Raw genomic sequence first — 18,039 nt, 5'->3', positions numbered from 1 at the left:
AAGTGAGGCCAGAGAAAGTGAGACCCCTGGTGATAATCTGCAAATGCTGCAGGTTTGCTTTAGCTGCAAGTAGGTTTGTATACATGTCTCTACTACATTTTCTATACTATACCTGGCCCCAAAACTATGCACCTCTCCCGTTAGCACAGACCAGCTTTTAAATCGTTACTCAGAAGTGACAATACTAGGATTAAGCAATTCTTAACAAGTAACAATGCATAGATTTCTTTCACATCTGTGAGGAAAGATTGATAAATTCACAGCTTATTTAACTACCTCAAAATGAAGACCCTCAGTTTTCACCATTTTGGTGATTTTGCAGTTGCAACTGGAGACAACGTTTTGGATCCAAGACAAAGACGTGGAAAAATACATGTGCTAGGTTTGCTCAAACCACCATAGCTTTACATCTGTGATAACCTGTATGATGTGCTTACCATGTGATGTGCTTACCATCATGTCCACTACATTACAAATTGTAAACATTTCCTTGGGTTCTATGTTGCACATAATGAATTGCATATTAAGCTGTGTATAGATCCATGAGTTGAATTATTGAAATTCAAGGTTAGGTAAAGAACAGGAAGTATGCAGCTCTGACACAGACAGCAGCTCTCAGTGGTGATGGATGTGGAATATGTCCTCGCACTTAAGTCACTTGTTGTCTCATCCAGAGCATCAAATGGATATGCGCATGAACATGAATGCATTGTGTATTCCTGCTGGTACCAGTCATTTAAAGAGCTACATCACTCTTTTTTCAAATGATAATATTCAGGGAAACGTCATGGACAACAGTTCGCCTCTCCTGCTCTTAAACACACACAAGGGGAGCACGGTTTATCACTTCAAGCCGACGAGCCGTTATGATTACTGCAGGGGGAAAAAAAGGCTCACTACCACAGCAAGGTCACACCACGAGTCTCACATAAAGTTTCTATCACTTCCTCTTACATAACCATCAAGGTCATTTCTATAGCAAATCACCGTCCATGTCTCTACCATCTTCACTTCTATCCATTCCTCAACCGGGCCATTACCTAAAAAGGCCATTTCTTGAAATCTCCCCTGAGAGATGAGGCTTGACTTCTAAGTGATGCTGTCATAGTTGAGCCAACTTGTCAGCCATCGTGAAGTCAGACAAATTATTTTAAAAAAGGCTAAACTCAAGGTTTTGTCCAAGCAAAGAGCACACTGGTAACAGCAACAATAGATAACTGTTGAAATACTCTAAAACTCTTCAAACACTCATTTCCAGAATTGCATTTACTATGGCTCCATTTTTTCCCCATTTTCAAATAGCATTTTTATTTTCAGAGTTTGGCATAAGCACTAATTTCCTCCTCATTTGAATCGCAGGTAGGTAGCACATTAAAAATTCCTGGTGATAGTCCAGTTGTTGCAGACCAATTATAGACAGAAAAATCAGCAGCACTGGGAATTTGCTCACACTTCCTAAATACAACCCAAACCACTAAAATCCTTGCCAGGAAAACTGAGCTGTTTCTCCAGTCTGTGAAATCTTTTTAACAAGTGGTCAAAACTCTAACACTGCATATTCAACATGCTGTGTTACCTGCACTGACAACATGGAGAAAATACTGCTTCCTACAGCCTGAACATCAGGCTGCAGCCACATTAATAATGTAGAATATTTTAACACAGGACTATTAATTTTGCAGTCAGTGATTAAAAAATGATTAAGTAGGGGTTCCGCCATAAAACTTTTCTTTATATTTATTTATGTTCATTTTTTCCTAATTTAATGAAAAGTGTAGTTAACCTGGACCTTGGGGAAAAGACTGCACGACAATAAGACAATAAAGGAGCGACAGGAATAGTGGATGCCACAAAATGGCCTTTGTGGCTGACTATTATTTACTTGTGAAAAAACACAACCATACCTGTCTGGCAAGGTTGACGGCATCAGCGTGAAGTCGGTCTCTCAGATGAGGGTCCAGTTGGAATGCCGGTGCGATCTCCACAACCTTCAAAACAACAAGTCTTTTATTACACTGAATCAAAATGCACAACACACACAATGCAAGAGTAACAACCAGCTTTACGATATACACATACACACACACTTAGGAGGTCTAAATGTTTATTGGCTCTAATAATTCATTTTGACACATTTGTTGGAATCTGCATTAAAATGTGCAACTAAATTAAGACACAGTTCTGATTCATTTAGGCTGCTGCTGAGCCTGGAAATCTGCCTCTCCTAATTCTCTTGGGCATTCATGCTGCTTTAACACAGCAGATATCAAACAGATTTATTATTGTAGCACTGGAATAAATGTTTCATTTAAACCTCATTAACAGTACTTTAAGATAGAGTAGTTGTTAATTTTGAAAATTTATGCCATCGTACCCTGGCAGCCCTGTCATGTCAATGATGTTGCATTATTCATGGCATCTGAACAGTTAGTAGCCACAAACATAATTGATAAAACTTGGAAAAATGCCATAGCAGTTATTGTCATTAAAATTTGTGTCATCTTCAGTGTTTGGTTAGGTTTAAAAAACATCATGACGTGCTTTAGAATCAAGTCAAATACAGACTAAATTCTCCATTTTATTGGTTAGCAGTGTGATGACATCCGTTTATTCATGTGAACAAACGGTCCCGTATCTGACCTGCATTATTTCTGTGTATAGCTCATTAGAACAGAAAATATCAAATAGGTGGAGGGTGTTTAATAGCTAATGATTAACAGTCTGTTGGCTTAATGAGGATTGGCTGTTAACCAAAACAGTAAAGCTGGGGCAGGACAACAAACAAAATAATATGCTGAAAGATGCTAAATGCTCCATAAAGCTAGCTCTGTCATTTCCTGTGTACAGTCAAAAAACTGCTTGAGCTTTGAGTGAGTACTGTAACTTTTTCCGCTTCACATAGCAAAACAAAACAAAAAAAACAGTAATTCTATATGCTTTACTACAGCCTGACAATCAGCTTCTATTTGGCCTGGCTGCAGCTGCTGGAGGAGGGCGGGGTTCACCACGCTGGAAGCTGATCTATTTCATTCCACTGTATCAAACAAGTCAACCCATCCCAAGAGAAATACGGAAATCAGTTCAAAACAACGTGACCCGTGTCTGATTTAAAATGAATAAAAACCACGAGAACTCAATTAAATTTTTTTAATCAAATCTTATCCTCTCTCCAAGTATGAATAGCACTTCCACGACATAGAGAAAACTAAAAATATCCCATCAGCAGTCTACCATCCCAAATCTATTTCAACACCCCATGATTCTTGTTTCTGAGATTCAAAGAGATCTTAGATTAAGGGCAAAGGCAGATTAAGCCTCGTAGAATCAAAGAGCAGCAGCACTGGCATGAACAGAGCCACTAATATGATTACCATCTATAATTTGATTAAAGGGAGAGGAAGAAAGTGAAGAAAACACACGATTAAAACTGCTCTGAAGTGACAATATGTAATGAAATATTATGCATGTTAATCAGCCTTCTCTGATGAACACATTGTTATATTGAGTGACATTTAGCTGACAATTTCTGTTCTCCCTTTCAGGTGGTTGTCAGATATTTTGTTTCTTTGACAATTAGGCGATTACTTCAATAAGAAAATTAGCTCAGGCAAATTGGCGAGAATCAACACTCAGTTGCTCCGAGTTGACTTATTGGGAGGATTGCGTTGTTACCCTGACTCGCATTCAAACTGCATTAGCGGTGGCTAATGTTTATTGGAATTCAATCCTCCTTCCCCCTGATGCTCTAAGCATTCATACCTATGCTATAATAACCATTGTCATAATCAAAGTGGTAATTAACTTATTTATTAATATTATGCTTAATTGGCCTGTTTGCATAAATAAAAAGACATAAAACACTGAGGCTGTTTGAACGTTTAGCAGACGCTGGCGCCTGCAGTTGTGATTCCTGCTTATGACCTTTGTTTCACGCCCGCCTACCATTACCGTCCACTTTATGCTAATCTGCCTAATGCTAAAATGGCATGAAGATAATAAATAAATTCAAACATTAAGTTGGGTCTGATGAATTTTAAAATGGGGACTTCACCTTTTGGTGTCTCCGCTGAATGGAGCAGTCCCTCTCGTAGAGGTGTATGACATTACCATATTTATCACCTGAGGGAAGACAAAGAGAGAAGTAGGTGAGGACATGATAAGAGGACGCAACAAAGAAAATTATATTTAAAAAAAAAAAACAGGCATATAAAAAAGAGCAGTTGAATAGTGTGGTCAAGTCAAGTCAAGTGGAGTTAAAGAAATAGTCTTTGTTTCAGGGTTTGCTGTGTGGCAAGTTCATTGTTAGACAAAGTTTGATTTATAGCCCTGCATGACTGAAACTGAGCAAATCATGTCAAGATTTTGGCACTAAGAAATACTGGAACATTTTGACTAAAATCACTACAACAGAGTCTATGTGCAATGCCTTCTACAGAAGGCCTATTGTAATGAGCCTTTTTCATAGTCAATTGTATTAGTACCTCAAATTCTAATTTCACTGCATGACTGTTGCAGTAGGCTGGATAGAAAAGGCAGAAATGAACCAGGAAACTGGATTTTTGAAAGTGTAAGAAAAAAATTAAGATGAAAAATTACAAAAAGAAGGTGAGGGACAGAAGAAGGGACTGAGGGGATACGGAGAAAAAAAAGAGAGCTGGAAAAGACATGGCTGTTAATTCACAAAATCCTTGGCATGCCCTAAAGACAGTAATTAATCAGAGTGACCACACACACACAGAAGACAACACCAAAAACACTCCTCCACCAGACAGTTATATGTTCCTGCACTACAGTATATGCTCAAAGTGTAGACGAAGTGTTTCAGTTGTGTGTGTGACAGAGCATTTGCAGTTACATTCACTATAATGAGAAATAATGGCTGGAGAATCCTCTACTGGCCAATAAATCTCATCCACACTCATTGTTCATCTGTCTCCCTTTCTCCCTTAGCGCTGCTACTGAGTTCAAGGACTTGTGTTGTTTGCTTTCTTAATGAAACTCAGTCAATTCATATGAACAGAAAAACAGAAAAAGAGCTGAGGGCAAACACAAAAGGTGCACTTACCGAGGATCTGTACTTCAATGTGTCTTGGCTTTTCGATAAATTTCTCAACAAACAGGGCTCCATTCCCAAAAGCCGTCAGGGCTTCAGAGTAGGCCCGCTGGTAATTCTCCTCAAGTTCCTGACAAACACACCAGAAAAATCCATACATGTCTGAGTTAGTGCAACCATTCAGGAGACATGAGAGTCAAACAAACTGCAAGAGTTTTGGTGCTACAGACTATTTATTGAAGTTCTATAATCTCTGCATAAACTCACTTTCACCCTGTATTTTACTTCTATTTCTTGTTCCTGTCATTCACATGTGACATTTTCTTTCTTTCTTTTGACACAAATGCTCACATGTCCTGAGGGAGTAAGATGCTACACAAAGATCTCTGAGAGAGATCATGACCCTCCATGTTGAAGGTCATGACTCAATCTGTGTTTGTCAGTCTGTGACATCCTGCCAGCCCATCTACCCGCCTCCGTTAGGGAATGACTGAGTCACCAACATGCCCCCCTTCCTCTCAGCCTCAGGAGAGGAAACTCAAACCCATCTTCAGCTGTCAGCTCATAGCTGTAAGCAAAACTGCTGGGTTCTTAGGGCAGCTGTAGACATTTTCTGCATGGCCTAAAGCAGGCTTGTGTGTCTCTCACATTAGTTAGAAGTAGGCATGGGACGGTTCAAGAAAAAAATCTGAACTGTTCGGTACACGTGTCTTGGTTCGGGTCATGTGTTTTGTTCAGTTCAGGACATGCGCATCAAGTAATGCAGGGAGGCATATTTTTCCAATTTAGCTACAGTTTAGTTCAAATCTCTGCTGTTGTATGTGTGATGGAAAAGAAAGGCTGACAAACTGTGTTGTGCCACAGAGGTATGTTGTAGGATGAACAAGAGATTACCCAATTGGTGTAATCACTAAGCAAACCAATACTAAAGTCTCCTGTTTTTCATGTATCAAGAGAATTGGACTGCAAGTGTCAATGGCCTGTAAATCACAGAAAACGAGATGTCTTAGCTTATGACAGCCCAACGTTAGAGGTAACAGTGGTCTACACTGACGGTGAACTGTATGTATTGGGAAAAGTAATTCAAAGTCACAGATCATGCACGTTGTCAAATCACCTGCACCTTTGTGAATGTCAGACAAGACTTTTGAAAGACTAAAAGTAGTTAGAAAGTTCCATTTGTACTCCTTTCACATCAGTTCAGATCGTCTGTCAGAGTTGGCCACTGGAGCTTTGATGCTGCTCTCCCTTTCTTTTTCAGAAAACACCTCACGTCAAACTCGGAGGGAAAAAAAAAAAAAAAAAGGACTGGCAATCTGGCCGCATAGCTTATCAGTAAACATACGCATCTCGTCCTACAATATGTTGAGAATACTTAGGCTTAGTCTGTTATTTCAGCATGCAAATAACCATGAGTTGGCCGTAATAGAATAAAAAGTCAACCTATGCATTGTTGCTTAGGGTCCCAACAGTACAGGGATACCTCTTTGTAATTTCCTCACATCATATCTGCTGAAGCTGCTGAGGCCCCTGTGACTCAACTGAATAACTAGAAATGTCAACAACTAATTAATTAGCACAGGGTACAACTCAGAAAAGGTCACACTTTCCAGGGGATTGCTAACTTGTGAGGCTCAAAAGAATACACTACAACACCATTCCTTGCGTATCGGATCATTGAGTACCACTGAGTCATTTTAAATGTAAAGTGTTTCTCTGGGTCAAGGTGTTATTAAATGCTGCATCCAGTTGGGCCAATAATATGATAACAATAAAGAGGAAATTAGCACAGCAAAAGAAATCACAAATAATTTACACTAGTGATTTAAACGACCTTAATTATTGTGATGTATACTTTGCTTTGCCTTCCCTATGACAAAAAAAACTATAAAGAACAGTATATGCTACCAGCCATGAGTCATGAGGAGGTGGCTCTGATTCACTACTGATCTCTGCCCTCTTCTATGTGATTGGACAACAACCAGCTGCCTGCTAATAAAAAAAAGTTTGACATGGTCAAAGTTAACAGACAGAAGTAGGGGGGAAAGCTGGACTCATTCTCAGGGGCAGAAACCACACACACACACACACCCCTTCTGGTGGCCCTACACTACTGGTACAGGAGGCAAAGCTGCCGCTAAGCTCATGCTGATGTAAACAGTGGTGACAAGCCGCCACTTCCTGGTGACTGCAGGCCTGAAGGAACTCATTTTCCCTTTGAGACACATATTACAGATGGAATCATCTACTTAAGGCTGACCAAATGATCTGCTGCCAGTTCTATTTTGCCACTATTTTCACCAGTACCAGAAAAAACACACATAAAAAAACAAATTACAACTACATTGACACTGAGCTACAGCGAGTGAAACAGCATTACTGGTCCTGCTTTGCCCTGTTTTCAACATTAATTGAGGTTAACAGTGTTTTTCTTAGAAGGTTAAAAAAAACAACCACTGAATTTTTCACAAGCATTTGCCAAAACACCACTTATTCTCAGCTTGTATTCGTTTAGCATCCAGGCTTAAAAGCATAATGAATGTAATGTATTAAGACTCCACTGCATGTTAAACTGTAACAAGTACTGTTGTATATTAACACAGGGAAGACAGATGAAACAAACAGAAGCATGCAGATTTTGACTCTGCAATCTGGAGGTCCCAGACCATAAAGATGGTACACAAAACTACTAAAAATGTATAGGCAATAAAACCATGCATACTTGTATGCATGTTTAAAGTGGCACCTCTGACAAATAGGAAGGATCACACAGAGAAGACGATCCAAAACTAATATGTAAATAGCTGTTCCATGTTCAGCTTCTTGAGACTGACCCCAACATCTTCAAGTCTTCATGTTAAAGTGCCCCTGCAGCAAAAATACTGTACTCATGTATACTAATGTTTACAGCCTGCTACAAAAATAAAAGAACTTTAGTCTATGGATTCATTAATTTGTACAGGCACTTAACAGTCACAGTAACACACTCATTTAAATTTTGTCAAGGCTTAAGCATAATTAAAGGGCATGACTACCTCGACAGGTGAGCGCGGTTCTCAGATTTGCCTACATGACTGCCCACCTCTATTTTAACATATATCCCACCAACAATAACTGGGAGGACTGAGAAAGAGCCAAGATGGCAGTCACCACATAGATGTCACAGAGAGCTCCTCCATCTTTATTTATAGTCTACAGGGATCCCTAGTCTATTTCTCACCAAGAGGGACAAACTCCAGAGCCATAGCTTTTGTAATAGCAGGATTGTATGTCATATACCTCAACTTCAACATGTGTATTCTGTCCTTCACTCTCATGTCATATTATCACTGAGCAACATTCCAGAGCCTGCTAAAAAATAATTATAGATCAGCCAACACCATCCGAAAGGACCAGTTTTTGCATACATTTCCTTCCATCAGTGTGCTCTGTGGTCATCACTATGACAGCTATTGTGACAGGCCATCATCGTTGTCTGGGTGATGGCATTTACAGGACTGAAAGGTGGAAGATGAGGTGACAGTAACAAGGTGCACAATATATGACCGGTTTCAGGACATATCAATTTATTGATGATACGCCTTGTGGTATGCTATTGTGGTTACCACTTAAAGATCATGATGGGAACACAATGCACATATACTGTAGGAGATGAGTTATACAACCATCTTTAGATTTAAACGTTAGAAGAAAACTGGGCCCTGGAAAGCTGCAATTTTGAGAGACATTTTCTAATTATGCTGAACGGATGGAAAAGAACGAGCCTCAGATAAACACTAAAACTCACTCTGACTTGGCTAAGTGACGGAGGCAATTTCAGAGCATACACATCCAGAACACACACAGTGATTGGCGGCCAGAGAGATAAATGACCAGGTTGTAATTTACAAGCAATTTCAGCTTGATTCAACACAAACAGAAATTTAATGAATATGAAAACCTAACTTTGTCATGTGGCTGGCCAGTCATCAAGATGCGTTTGTTTTGTCATTGTTGGACAAGATGTATGACATTAGAGCAAGTTCTTAAATTGCATCTAGAAGCACTCACCTCGTACTCTCTGACCACCCTCATGCCACGACCACCTCCTCCATAAGCTGCTTTAAAGATGATTGGGAAGCCGTATGTCTGGGCAAACACCTGCGCCTCCTGCAGACTGGAGATGGGTGCATCTGTTCCCGGGACAACCGGTACTCCTATACAGAGGCAGATTTAATTCGTTACTTTATAGAAGATGCCAAAGCAGACTGTTAGACTGCAAGTTTTGTGACACAAAATAAGAAGAGGGCTTTTTTAGCCCAGTAAAAATATAGTTTACTTGCAATGGCAGAATGAGTAAGTACAAATGTTTGTAAATCTAAACATATTCAGATCCCTCAATAAAGGCAACGATAATGCCTGGAGAGCAAAAGCCAGAGCAAGTGCTGCTAGTAAAATGTTAGGAGTGGAGAGGAGAGTGGGAGTAAGTCAGCATCATGGCAACAATGACTGGGTGTAAACATTAGGCACACAAATAACCCTACAATCATCTCATCCTTGGACACAGTAAACTACACAAACTCTAGCCCCTTAACAGGCATTTAAAGCACAACCCCTTCAGTCATCCCTTCATACCTGCACTGATGGCCAGGGAGCGAGCCTCCACCTTGTCTCCCATCTTGCGTACTGTTTCTGGGGTCGGTCCCACAAACATCACCCCTGCATCTGCACAGGCCTGGGCAAAGTCAGCCCGCTCAGACAGGAAGCCATAGCCGGGGTGGATGGCATCCACATTGTTGTCCTAAGGAGAAAGGAAAAAAAGCACATACTATCTGTAAATATCCGGTCTAATGAAAGGAAATTTAGCCCAGCTTAACAACAGGAGTTCAGTTAAACAGAGAGGCACCACCAGGCAACAGTTAACACTTGGCTGAGTGGAGACAAAGAGTCATCACACTCTATCCTGCATGCAGGAACACACACTGGGTTGTTGTCAGTGCAAATGGTTTATGTATTATTTATAGCAAATGATTGTAGGCAAATAAAGTATTTTATTCTCATTCTGTCTTAGTTAATATAATCATTATCTGCTCAATGGACACCAGTAGGAGACTGAGTGGACAGACAGGAGCACTTAATTTGAGGGTCAGGGGGACCAACCACACGCATGCACGCACACACACACACACACAGTAGCAGACAGATACAGTATCTGCTGTGGCTGACAGATAGAGCCATCTCTGGATCAGTATGTGCCATCTGCTCTTGGATACAAGGCGGACTATAATTATGGGCTGTCCCGTTGTTAAGGGAGCTGTAACTGGCAGGCCAGAGGAGGCACGATGGCGCACAGACTCATGCAGACACATACCAAATGTTGTGGAGACGCTCAAAAACACAAACATCAATGCAGAGACATGGACAGCAGTAGATTATTCACAACATTCCAAGGTGTACATATATTTAAATTGTTTTCTCATTTCCAAGTGCACACAACATACAACACAATCACATTGAACTATAAAAATCACAGAAGGTAGAGCAACAGAAATGGAGAGTTATTTTGGTCTCACAGCGGCATGGCGTGAACAAGAGGTAAACATACTCTGAATGTGAAAAGAGTAAGAGCAAAACCACACACACACACTTCTTGCTGGCATGGTGTGGCTACATTCCCAGTTACACAGACGGATTTTGAGAAATGAGTTGGATAGCAAAGCCTTCCTGACTTGGCTGGCTGACCACATGCCCACGCAGAAAATTATAAACCGTGAGAGATTGATCAGAAAAATGATAATGAACAACTGGCAGCACATCCTGAAGGGAGGGAGGGAGGATGGAGGAGAAGGGAAGAAACAAGGAGCAGATCAGATCCGACCACTGATACGTGGCGGAAGGAAGCAAGGGAGAATAAGGGAGGATGGAAAAGGAGGACAATGGTACAGGAAAGCAGTAACAAGAAAAGAGAAATGAGAAATGGAAGAAACACAGATTTATAGAAGGAATCCCTGGAGGAAAGAAGCTCATATGGCAAGGTGTAAGAAGTGGATTTAAATAACTTCTCTGCTTTTAACCTAAACATAGACTGGGGTTAAGTGCCCAGTTCCAACTTTTGATGTATTAATGACAGCAGGATACAAGACTTCTCAAATTCAGGACTTAAACATAACAGCACAAAAATCGTAAAGGGCACGAAGGCCTGTGCACAGCAAGTACAGAGATCACCATAAAATACAAGCATTTTAGAGAATTTAATATAATCGCTCAGTAAGCGTTAGAATAGATTTTATTATACAGATGCAGTAGTCATATTCAGATTAACATGCTTTGAACATTTGTGAAATAAAAACATATCTGAGTTGAGGTATACATACTCCTCCAAGGTTAAGTCAAGGAAGATAGTTGTTTCTATACAGTGTATTATTAACCACAAAGTTTTGCTTTCTTAAAACCATCTTTTCATCTTTACCTTGGCAACTCTGATGATATCTGGAATGTGGAGGTAGGCTGCAACAGGTGTCAGGCCTTTCCCAATCAGGTAAGCCTCATCCGCCTTCTGCCTGTGAGGAAAGACACAAAGGACTCACATTAGTGAAACAGCAGACAGGAAAATCACTTTCCTACACAGGACTACACACAGAGATGTGCACCACCTCAGCGAAGGCTAAAGAGCAAACTATTAAAATCTTTAATCCACTTAGCATTTTGGTTGCATATGGATGACAAAAGCCATAAAGGGCAGAATCTGACTATAACAGGACTTGCTAGACAATTCACCTCAAAGGACTGACGTTGAGGACGAGTAATATAAAAACAAGTGGCAGACTGAGTTTGGGTCTGTAAAGTAAGCAGTGCGATTACCTGAATGTTTCTGTTCAATAATTACACTTATGTATACACTTAATACAAACACTTTACTAGCCCAAAGCGCTCGAGTGGAGAAAATGCTCCCAAAGCTTCCTTTAATTGCCGTTATCTTAATCAGGTGTTGGCATTTCACAGTCGATATCAAGCAGAGCCAGGCAAGTGTTATCAAGACATATTCCTGTTCCGCCGTCTTTACTTAAAGCACTGCTGTTTGACTCTAATGTAGCCGAGATTATTACCTGTGCATCTGTCCAGTGTCCTGTTCAGAATAAACGGCCACGGTTCGAATCCCCAGTTCAGTGCAGGCTCTGAACACACGGATGGCTATCTCACCTGGAGGACAAGGAAAAGGCATTAGAGGCGTGATGGTGTTTTGCTTTGTTTTTTGCTTTGTTTTTTAAAGGGAAACATGCAACAAATGTTTAAAACCCTTTCTGAACAAAAAGTCTCATTGCATTTCAAGAGACCATTCAGGTCTAAAAACCCTTGTGATGCCATAGCCTCAGCTGGTACAGCTAAATTCCTCCATTTTTGCTACCAGCTGTATTGGTTCTATTAGAATGGCATAACAGTGATACAGCCCAGTCCTTAACTGAATGAGTACAAGGAGCTTGTTGTTCCTTTTTGATTATGCAGTTTTCATAAACACAGGCTTTATATCATTTTATCAACATCCTGTAGCATTGGCCCCGTTTTAGAACTAATGTCTCCACTGAGAGAATAAAATAAACTTAACATTTTTCATACACAAGATGTAAAAACAAGACAAATCCGTGTGGTGTAAATTTACATATCACACTGCACAAAACATATCAACAAGTCAACTGCTTTGTCCTAAAGTTTGAGAACACAAAGTGAAATCTCAGCTTTAGACAAGCAAAACACTCCCTGACTTTTATCTTGCTGTCACAAAAGCCAAACACTTGTTTTTCAAGCAACGCGCAGTGATGGGAGGGTTAGGGGGGTGCTTAAAAGGCAGGAGGGTGTTCAAATGTTTGTGCAGCTCTGAAAAACTAAATAGTAAGAAAGCAAGAAAAAATTTCAGGAGAATGACAGAATGAATGTAGAAGTGTTTAAAATGGAAAGATGGGATGCTGAAACTGATTCAATGTAGTCGAATAAAAAAGAAAAACGACACAGAGGACAGGTTTTAAAAGAACTGAGGAACACAATTTGGCAAGTTTAACAAGTGACAAATACATGCAGAGAGGAGACAACAATAGCACTGGAGGGGGCTAGAGGGAAATGAAGTAAGCAATGAAAAAAGAGCAAAGTCAAAGGAGGGGCAAAGACGAAGACAGAAAGTGGCTTACAGAAAAATCACATCTGACAAGTCTGGGGGGGGGCAGGAGGAAGAGAAGAGCAAAAATGAAACTAAAAAAGAAAAGAATATTAGTCTAACAGCAGAGGAGATGTGCTTGCTGGAGTGGAATCTGGGCTGATATGATATGATGGTCCAGTCTCCTCACACTGCAGCCAAGCACAGTCCAGCTCACTCCACTGTGATGAATATGATCTAATGCGGTGTTGATATCGCGCCATGCTGATGTGAAGCAGAAAGATTGACGGAAAGCCCTTCTGTGTGCGAGTGCGAAGCAAAGACCGCATCCCATTTGAATCAAATTGATGGATTAAAGCAGTTAAATGGAGCCCTCGTGGGAAGCCTGACGTGGATGTGCAGCAGGTGGCCTGTAGAGCACCACATGTGTCCAGAAGTGGAACATTAAAGAAAACCCCCGCACCGATCAAACTGGAATAATAAAACCAACTCAAACATTTTAAACGTGTCCACAAGAATGGCAGGCAATGGGAGGCAATTAGAATCAAACCATATCAACCACAAATACATTTATCACTCAAACACGCAAAGTCAGCTGACATTAGCTGCTAATTGCACATTGACGACCTCTCTGAACAGCATTAGCATTACCAAGAGGATGTCCAAAGATTTTTAGCCTTACCATAGTGCATTACTGATGTTTATTCTGCGTCTAACATCTCTACTGCTGATCGCCGTTTGTTTGGAAAACTCTGAGCTTCTCTGTAATTATGTTTTAATTCCGGAGAGGAACAAAATAAAGATCTTTACACTAGTGCCAATTGTTTGCTTTGGAACTTGTTAATATCTCTGTCTGTATGTTGAGCAGAAACTTCAACAACAGTTGCAGTAACAGCTACACATCTGTTTCTAGCAATTTTCATAAACTAGCAGCTTTTGGGTCTAAGCCAGCAGAACTAGTTTATGCAGCCACCCACATGCAATGTCTTAAATATTAGCATGTGCCAAGGCAAACTAAATGCGGGCCATAAAAAATTAAGAGTCTCTTCTTGCCTCGGGAAGACTGTAAATGCCATAACGCTTTTCTTGCATTATAAATGAAACAGAATCAAACTGTATTTAATTTACTGATGCTGTTTGAATTGCTTGTCTTTTTCCACAGTGAATTGATACCGTTAGGAATAAATCTTACCCCTGTTGGCCACCATGACTTTCTTGATTGGACGATACTCGCTCTGTGGGGCAGAGTGGGCAAATCGGGCAAATCGGGAAAACAGAACAGCCCTCCTGGCGGCCAGCAGGCCGAGGCCTCCTTGGACTACAGTGTATCTCAACATCCTGAAAAGAAAGGAATACAAAGGTTTATAAAGGAGGCATCAGGGCCTGGCACACTATCTGCATACAATATATAAAAGAATGATTTGTTCATAGACTTAAATGGATCAGAATCCCTGTCCTCAGTGTAAAACGAACATAAGAAAATCACACACACAATTGTCAAAACGCAAATGCCTGACCCAAACCCTACAATCGCTGTTATTTGCTGATTTTGGTTCTTCAGGTGAATAGGATTTTATTTTAACACAAAACTGAGGAGTCCAGCAATTAAATCTAATGAAGAGCCTTGAAGCTGCTACTGAAGCTTGTGTGCATTTGTCTCTGAAATTCTTATTCAGCCTTGTACTGATATTTTGAAACAATTATTGTAACATTCAAGACGAAAAAGCTGCACTGTGTATAATTAGATTGATGCTTGACTGGGAGCATAACAGGCAGAACAATGAAGAATCCCCAACTTGAGGAACAAATATAATATTTCAGCCCTGCAATATTGTCATATTCACTAACATGTGTCAAGCTATGCAAGAGCCAATATTAAATGACCAATGTACACTCTTTATATTTGTACATATAGACATTATTTATATACGATACTTAGGCTATGTTACTACTGGTCATTGTTTTAATATAAAATTGGGATTTTACTTATATACGTGGTTGAGACATAATATCCCTCTGAGGTGTAAGACACAACAGGTCATGTTCTGGTAACTTACAGTAGTACAATACCTGAGTAAATATACTTTTAGATGTATTTGCACTGCAGCACCTGGCTGGAAAGAGGCCTTACTGCTGATTATAAAGTCAGAGACACTTGTTTCAAAGAGGCAGAAATAGATGGTAAGTGGGTAAATGGGAAGTGGGAGCCAATCAGCAGCTGCTCTACATAGCAGCAGCCAATTAGCTGCAAGTGGGTCTAATTAAACGCAATGAGATCCTGGTGCGTTAGTGGCCGAGATGACAGCAATCATGTGAAGACACTAAACATACCGACTGAGCAATAAAAACTGGGCCCTAATCCACACTCAGTAAAAAATATAAAGTAGGATAAATAAAATAACTTTGTAAAAACATTTTGTTTTTTCAAATATGAACCATACTGTACGGGAACAACAACGACTGAGAGGCTGAGACCGGTAAAAGATAGTTACACCTGAGTTAGCAATTAGCTGTCACTTAAACCGGTTTTAGGCAGGAAATAAAAAGCAAATATTAAATATTAGCATAAATAATTCCAAAAACACATCAAATTACTGGAAGAAGCAGCCGAACTTACAATCCTGTATGAGAATCACACGGCACAGGTGCACAGAGATATACATTATCACAAAGAGCATGAAGTGCTAACAGTTCAGCAGCTACCTCAGCTTGATGGTAAGTGGCTCATTCACAGCAGGAAGCTGTCTGACACAGGTACTGAAGGTACGGACGCTTCTTCGTCTGCTCGGACTGCACAGCCCGCACCTCACTGATAGTGCTTTGCTGCCACCGTGTGGTGAAAAACCGCCACTGCAGCCAATACAGACCACAAACACAGATGTGGAATTACCACTTTTTTTCTAAAATGATACTGACAAATCATCAGTCAAGTTACCTACTTCATTCTAACAGGTTAAGCTGGTAAGTAGTGATTAGGCACAAACCAGCCATGTTTGAAATATGTATTGATAACAGATGCACAATGCACAAACTGTTTCAAAATAATAATGAAGCAAACATTTAAAGTAACTTTGTCCTTCAAATGTTCTTATCTTAAGTCACAAAGCAGTGCATATCAACATTAAGATTAAACAGGACAAATAAGTTCAGAAAAGTCACATCAGTGATTATTAAAGTTAAAAAAAAAAAATCTGTCTGTGCAAATGAACCTGTGACTGGATTATGTCCCACACTAGTGCATGTTTTCACTCAGAGCAGCAGCAGAAAAAACATTACAAACAAACCGGACAATTCCACATTTAAATGTATGTGTGAGCAAATCAACATGCCTTACGTTCTTCCAGTGCTTAGTTTGGTCCTAAGCACAATGCTTCACACCTAATGCATGTCGCGTATGCGTGCGCAGCACTATACACTACAGCTGTAGCCGGTGTTGTGGCCTCGTCGCGCTTTCTTCGGCTTTCTTCGGCTTTCTTCGTACTCCGGTTTATGGTGACAGACATTGAACCTCTGTTAGGAACGTGCTGCTCCGCATCATTTAACTGAATACCACTGTCTTCCGCCATTATTGTTATTGTGGGCTCACGTGTGCGCTTGAGGGTGATGGTGAGAGTACGTCTCACGACTAATCGCCGTAATCGATAAGTGGCAAATATTAATCGGTGACAGTTTTTCTGACGATTAATTGCACACGATACGATTTTGCACAAGCCTACGACAGACTGACCGACCGTCTGACTGTCTGACTGACTGACTGACTGCATGGACTAATGCATGGACTAATGAATGGATTAAAGATACCTCTTTGCCACCTCTGGGCACTCTTTATACGCAATACTGACCCCACCTTTTAACAGCAGATTGAGGATAGAATGTTGACAAACCACTAAGAGTGCAGACCAACCAGTTTAGTTAGCAAAGATCAAGTTCTGTTGGTTTTTCCAGTAAAGTCTCTTCTATTCCACAAAAAGTAGGAATCAGTATAACAATGCTTCCAGACTGTGGATAAATAAATGCATTTATACTGTTTGAAGCAGTGGAAACTCAGGCTGAAACTAAATCCTATGTCTACACAAAAGCAACAGTGTCACACTATGAAACAGATACAGTTTCCCAAGGTCTGAATACAGCAGGGCCACAACAGCACACCACAGATTAAAAATAAGTCCCTCTTCAAATGTTAATGTGTGTTAAAGTGTAACTGGACAAGTTTCAGGACTCTTCTGTCTAAATTAGGTCTTTACTTTTGAAGCTTGACACATTTCTACAAATTTCAATAACTATAAGCCTGCTTGGAGTCTACAAAGCAAGGAAAGCATACAAAATCTATTAGAGCACTTCCAGTTAAAACTGCCATTAAAAAAATAAGGTTAATGTCAACTGTGGAAGCAATAAAGAGACCTGAAAGCACAAAGGCAAAGCGAGCTAAGTAAGTGCAAACGACCTACAGAGAGGTTTAGCCTAGCCAGGGCCTACATTCACTGAGAAGTAAAGTTTGCTGCAATCTCATCAAAGTAACATATGCTGTTGACACACTGAGGTGCAACTGAGCTTCTTTGTTAGTTCTTTCTTTGGGGACATGTAGCAACAAAAGGTAGCTTTGCACTGACAAAGGAAAAGACTAAATCCCATCACTGTGTGTGGGGAGATCTTAAACATGACCTGTGACAAAAATAATCACAGAGCTTGGAGAGATCTGCAAGGATCATAAATCAAGACAGAGACTCTTAGTTGGCAACACAAAGTTGTAATGTAATGCTGTATGCACCAAGGGATCAAGTGTGCAGGGTCACCAAGTTCATAAAAAAACGTACATATATTAAACACCAATATGCAAAACTGTGGCACTGAGCACATCCAC

The 18,039-nt window shown here is 40.3% G+C and overlaps 1 protein-coding gene across 2 annotated transcripts in view; it reads right to left on the bottom strand.

Moving 5' to 3' along the window:
* Window positions 1–18,039, bottom strand: part of pcxb (pyruvate carboxylase b) — a 223,082-nt gene that overhangs the window by 196,706 nt on the left and 8,337 nt on the right. Inside the window, exons 2-10 of one of the 2 annotated variants that reach the window (XM_028428837.1) lie at window positions 15,882–16,028; window positions 14,371–14,516; window positions 12,139–12,232; window positions 11,502–11,592; window positions 9,668–9,833; window positions 9,104–9,249; window positions 5,066–5,183; window positions 4,052–4,119; window positions 1,905–1,988 (exon numbers count right to left, since the gene is read on the bottom strand). In XM_028428837.1, coding sequence (XP_028284638.1) covers window positions 1,905–1,988; window positions 4,052–4,119; window positions 5,066–5,183; window positions 9,104–9,249; window positions 9,668–9,833; window positions 11,502–11,592; window positions 12,139–12,232; window positions 14,371–14,515 — 912 coding nt within the window. In that variant the 5' untranslated portion in view covers window position 14,516; window positions 15,882–16,028. The remainder of the gene's footprint in view (window positions 1–1,904; window positions 1,989–4,051; window positions 4,120–5,065; window positions 5,184–9,103; window positions 9,250–9,667; window positions 9,834–11,501; window positions 11,593–12,138; window positions 12,233–14,370; window positions 14,517–15,881; window positions 16,029–18,039) is intronic. The other variant, XM_028428835.1, reaches the window with a different exon arrangement.

The sequence above is a fragment of the Parambassis ranga genome, chromosome 18, assembly GCF_900634625.1.
Source record: "Parambassis ranga chromosome 18, fParRan2.1, whole genome shotgun sequence".
Lineage (NCBI taxonomy): Eukaryota > Metazoa > Chordata > Actinopteri > Ambassidae > Parambassis > Parambassis ranga.
This window is presented reverse-complemented; position numbering and strand designations above follow the sequence as displayed.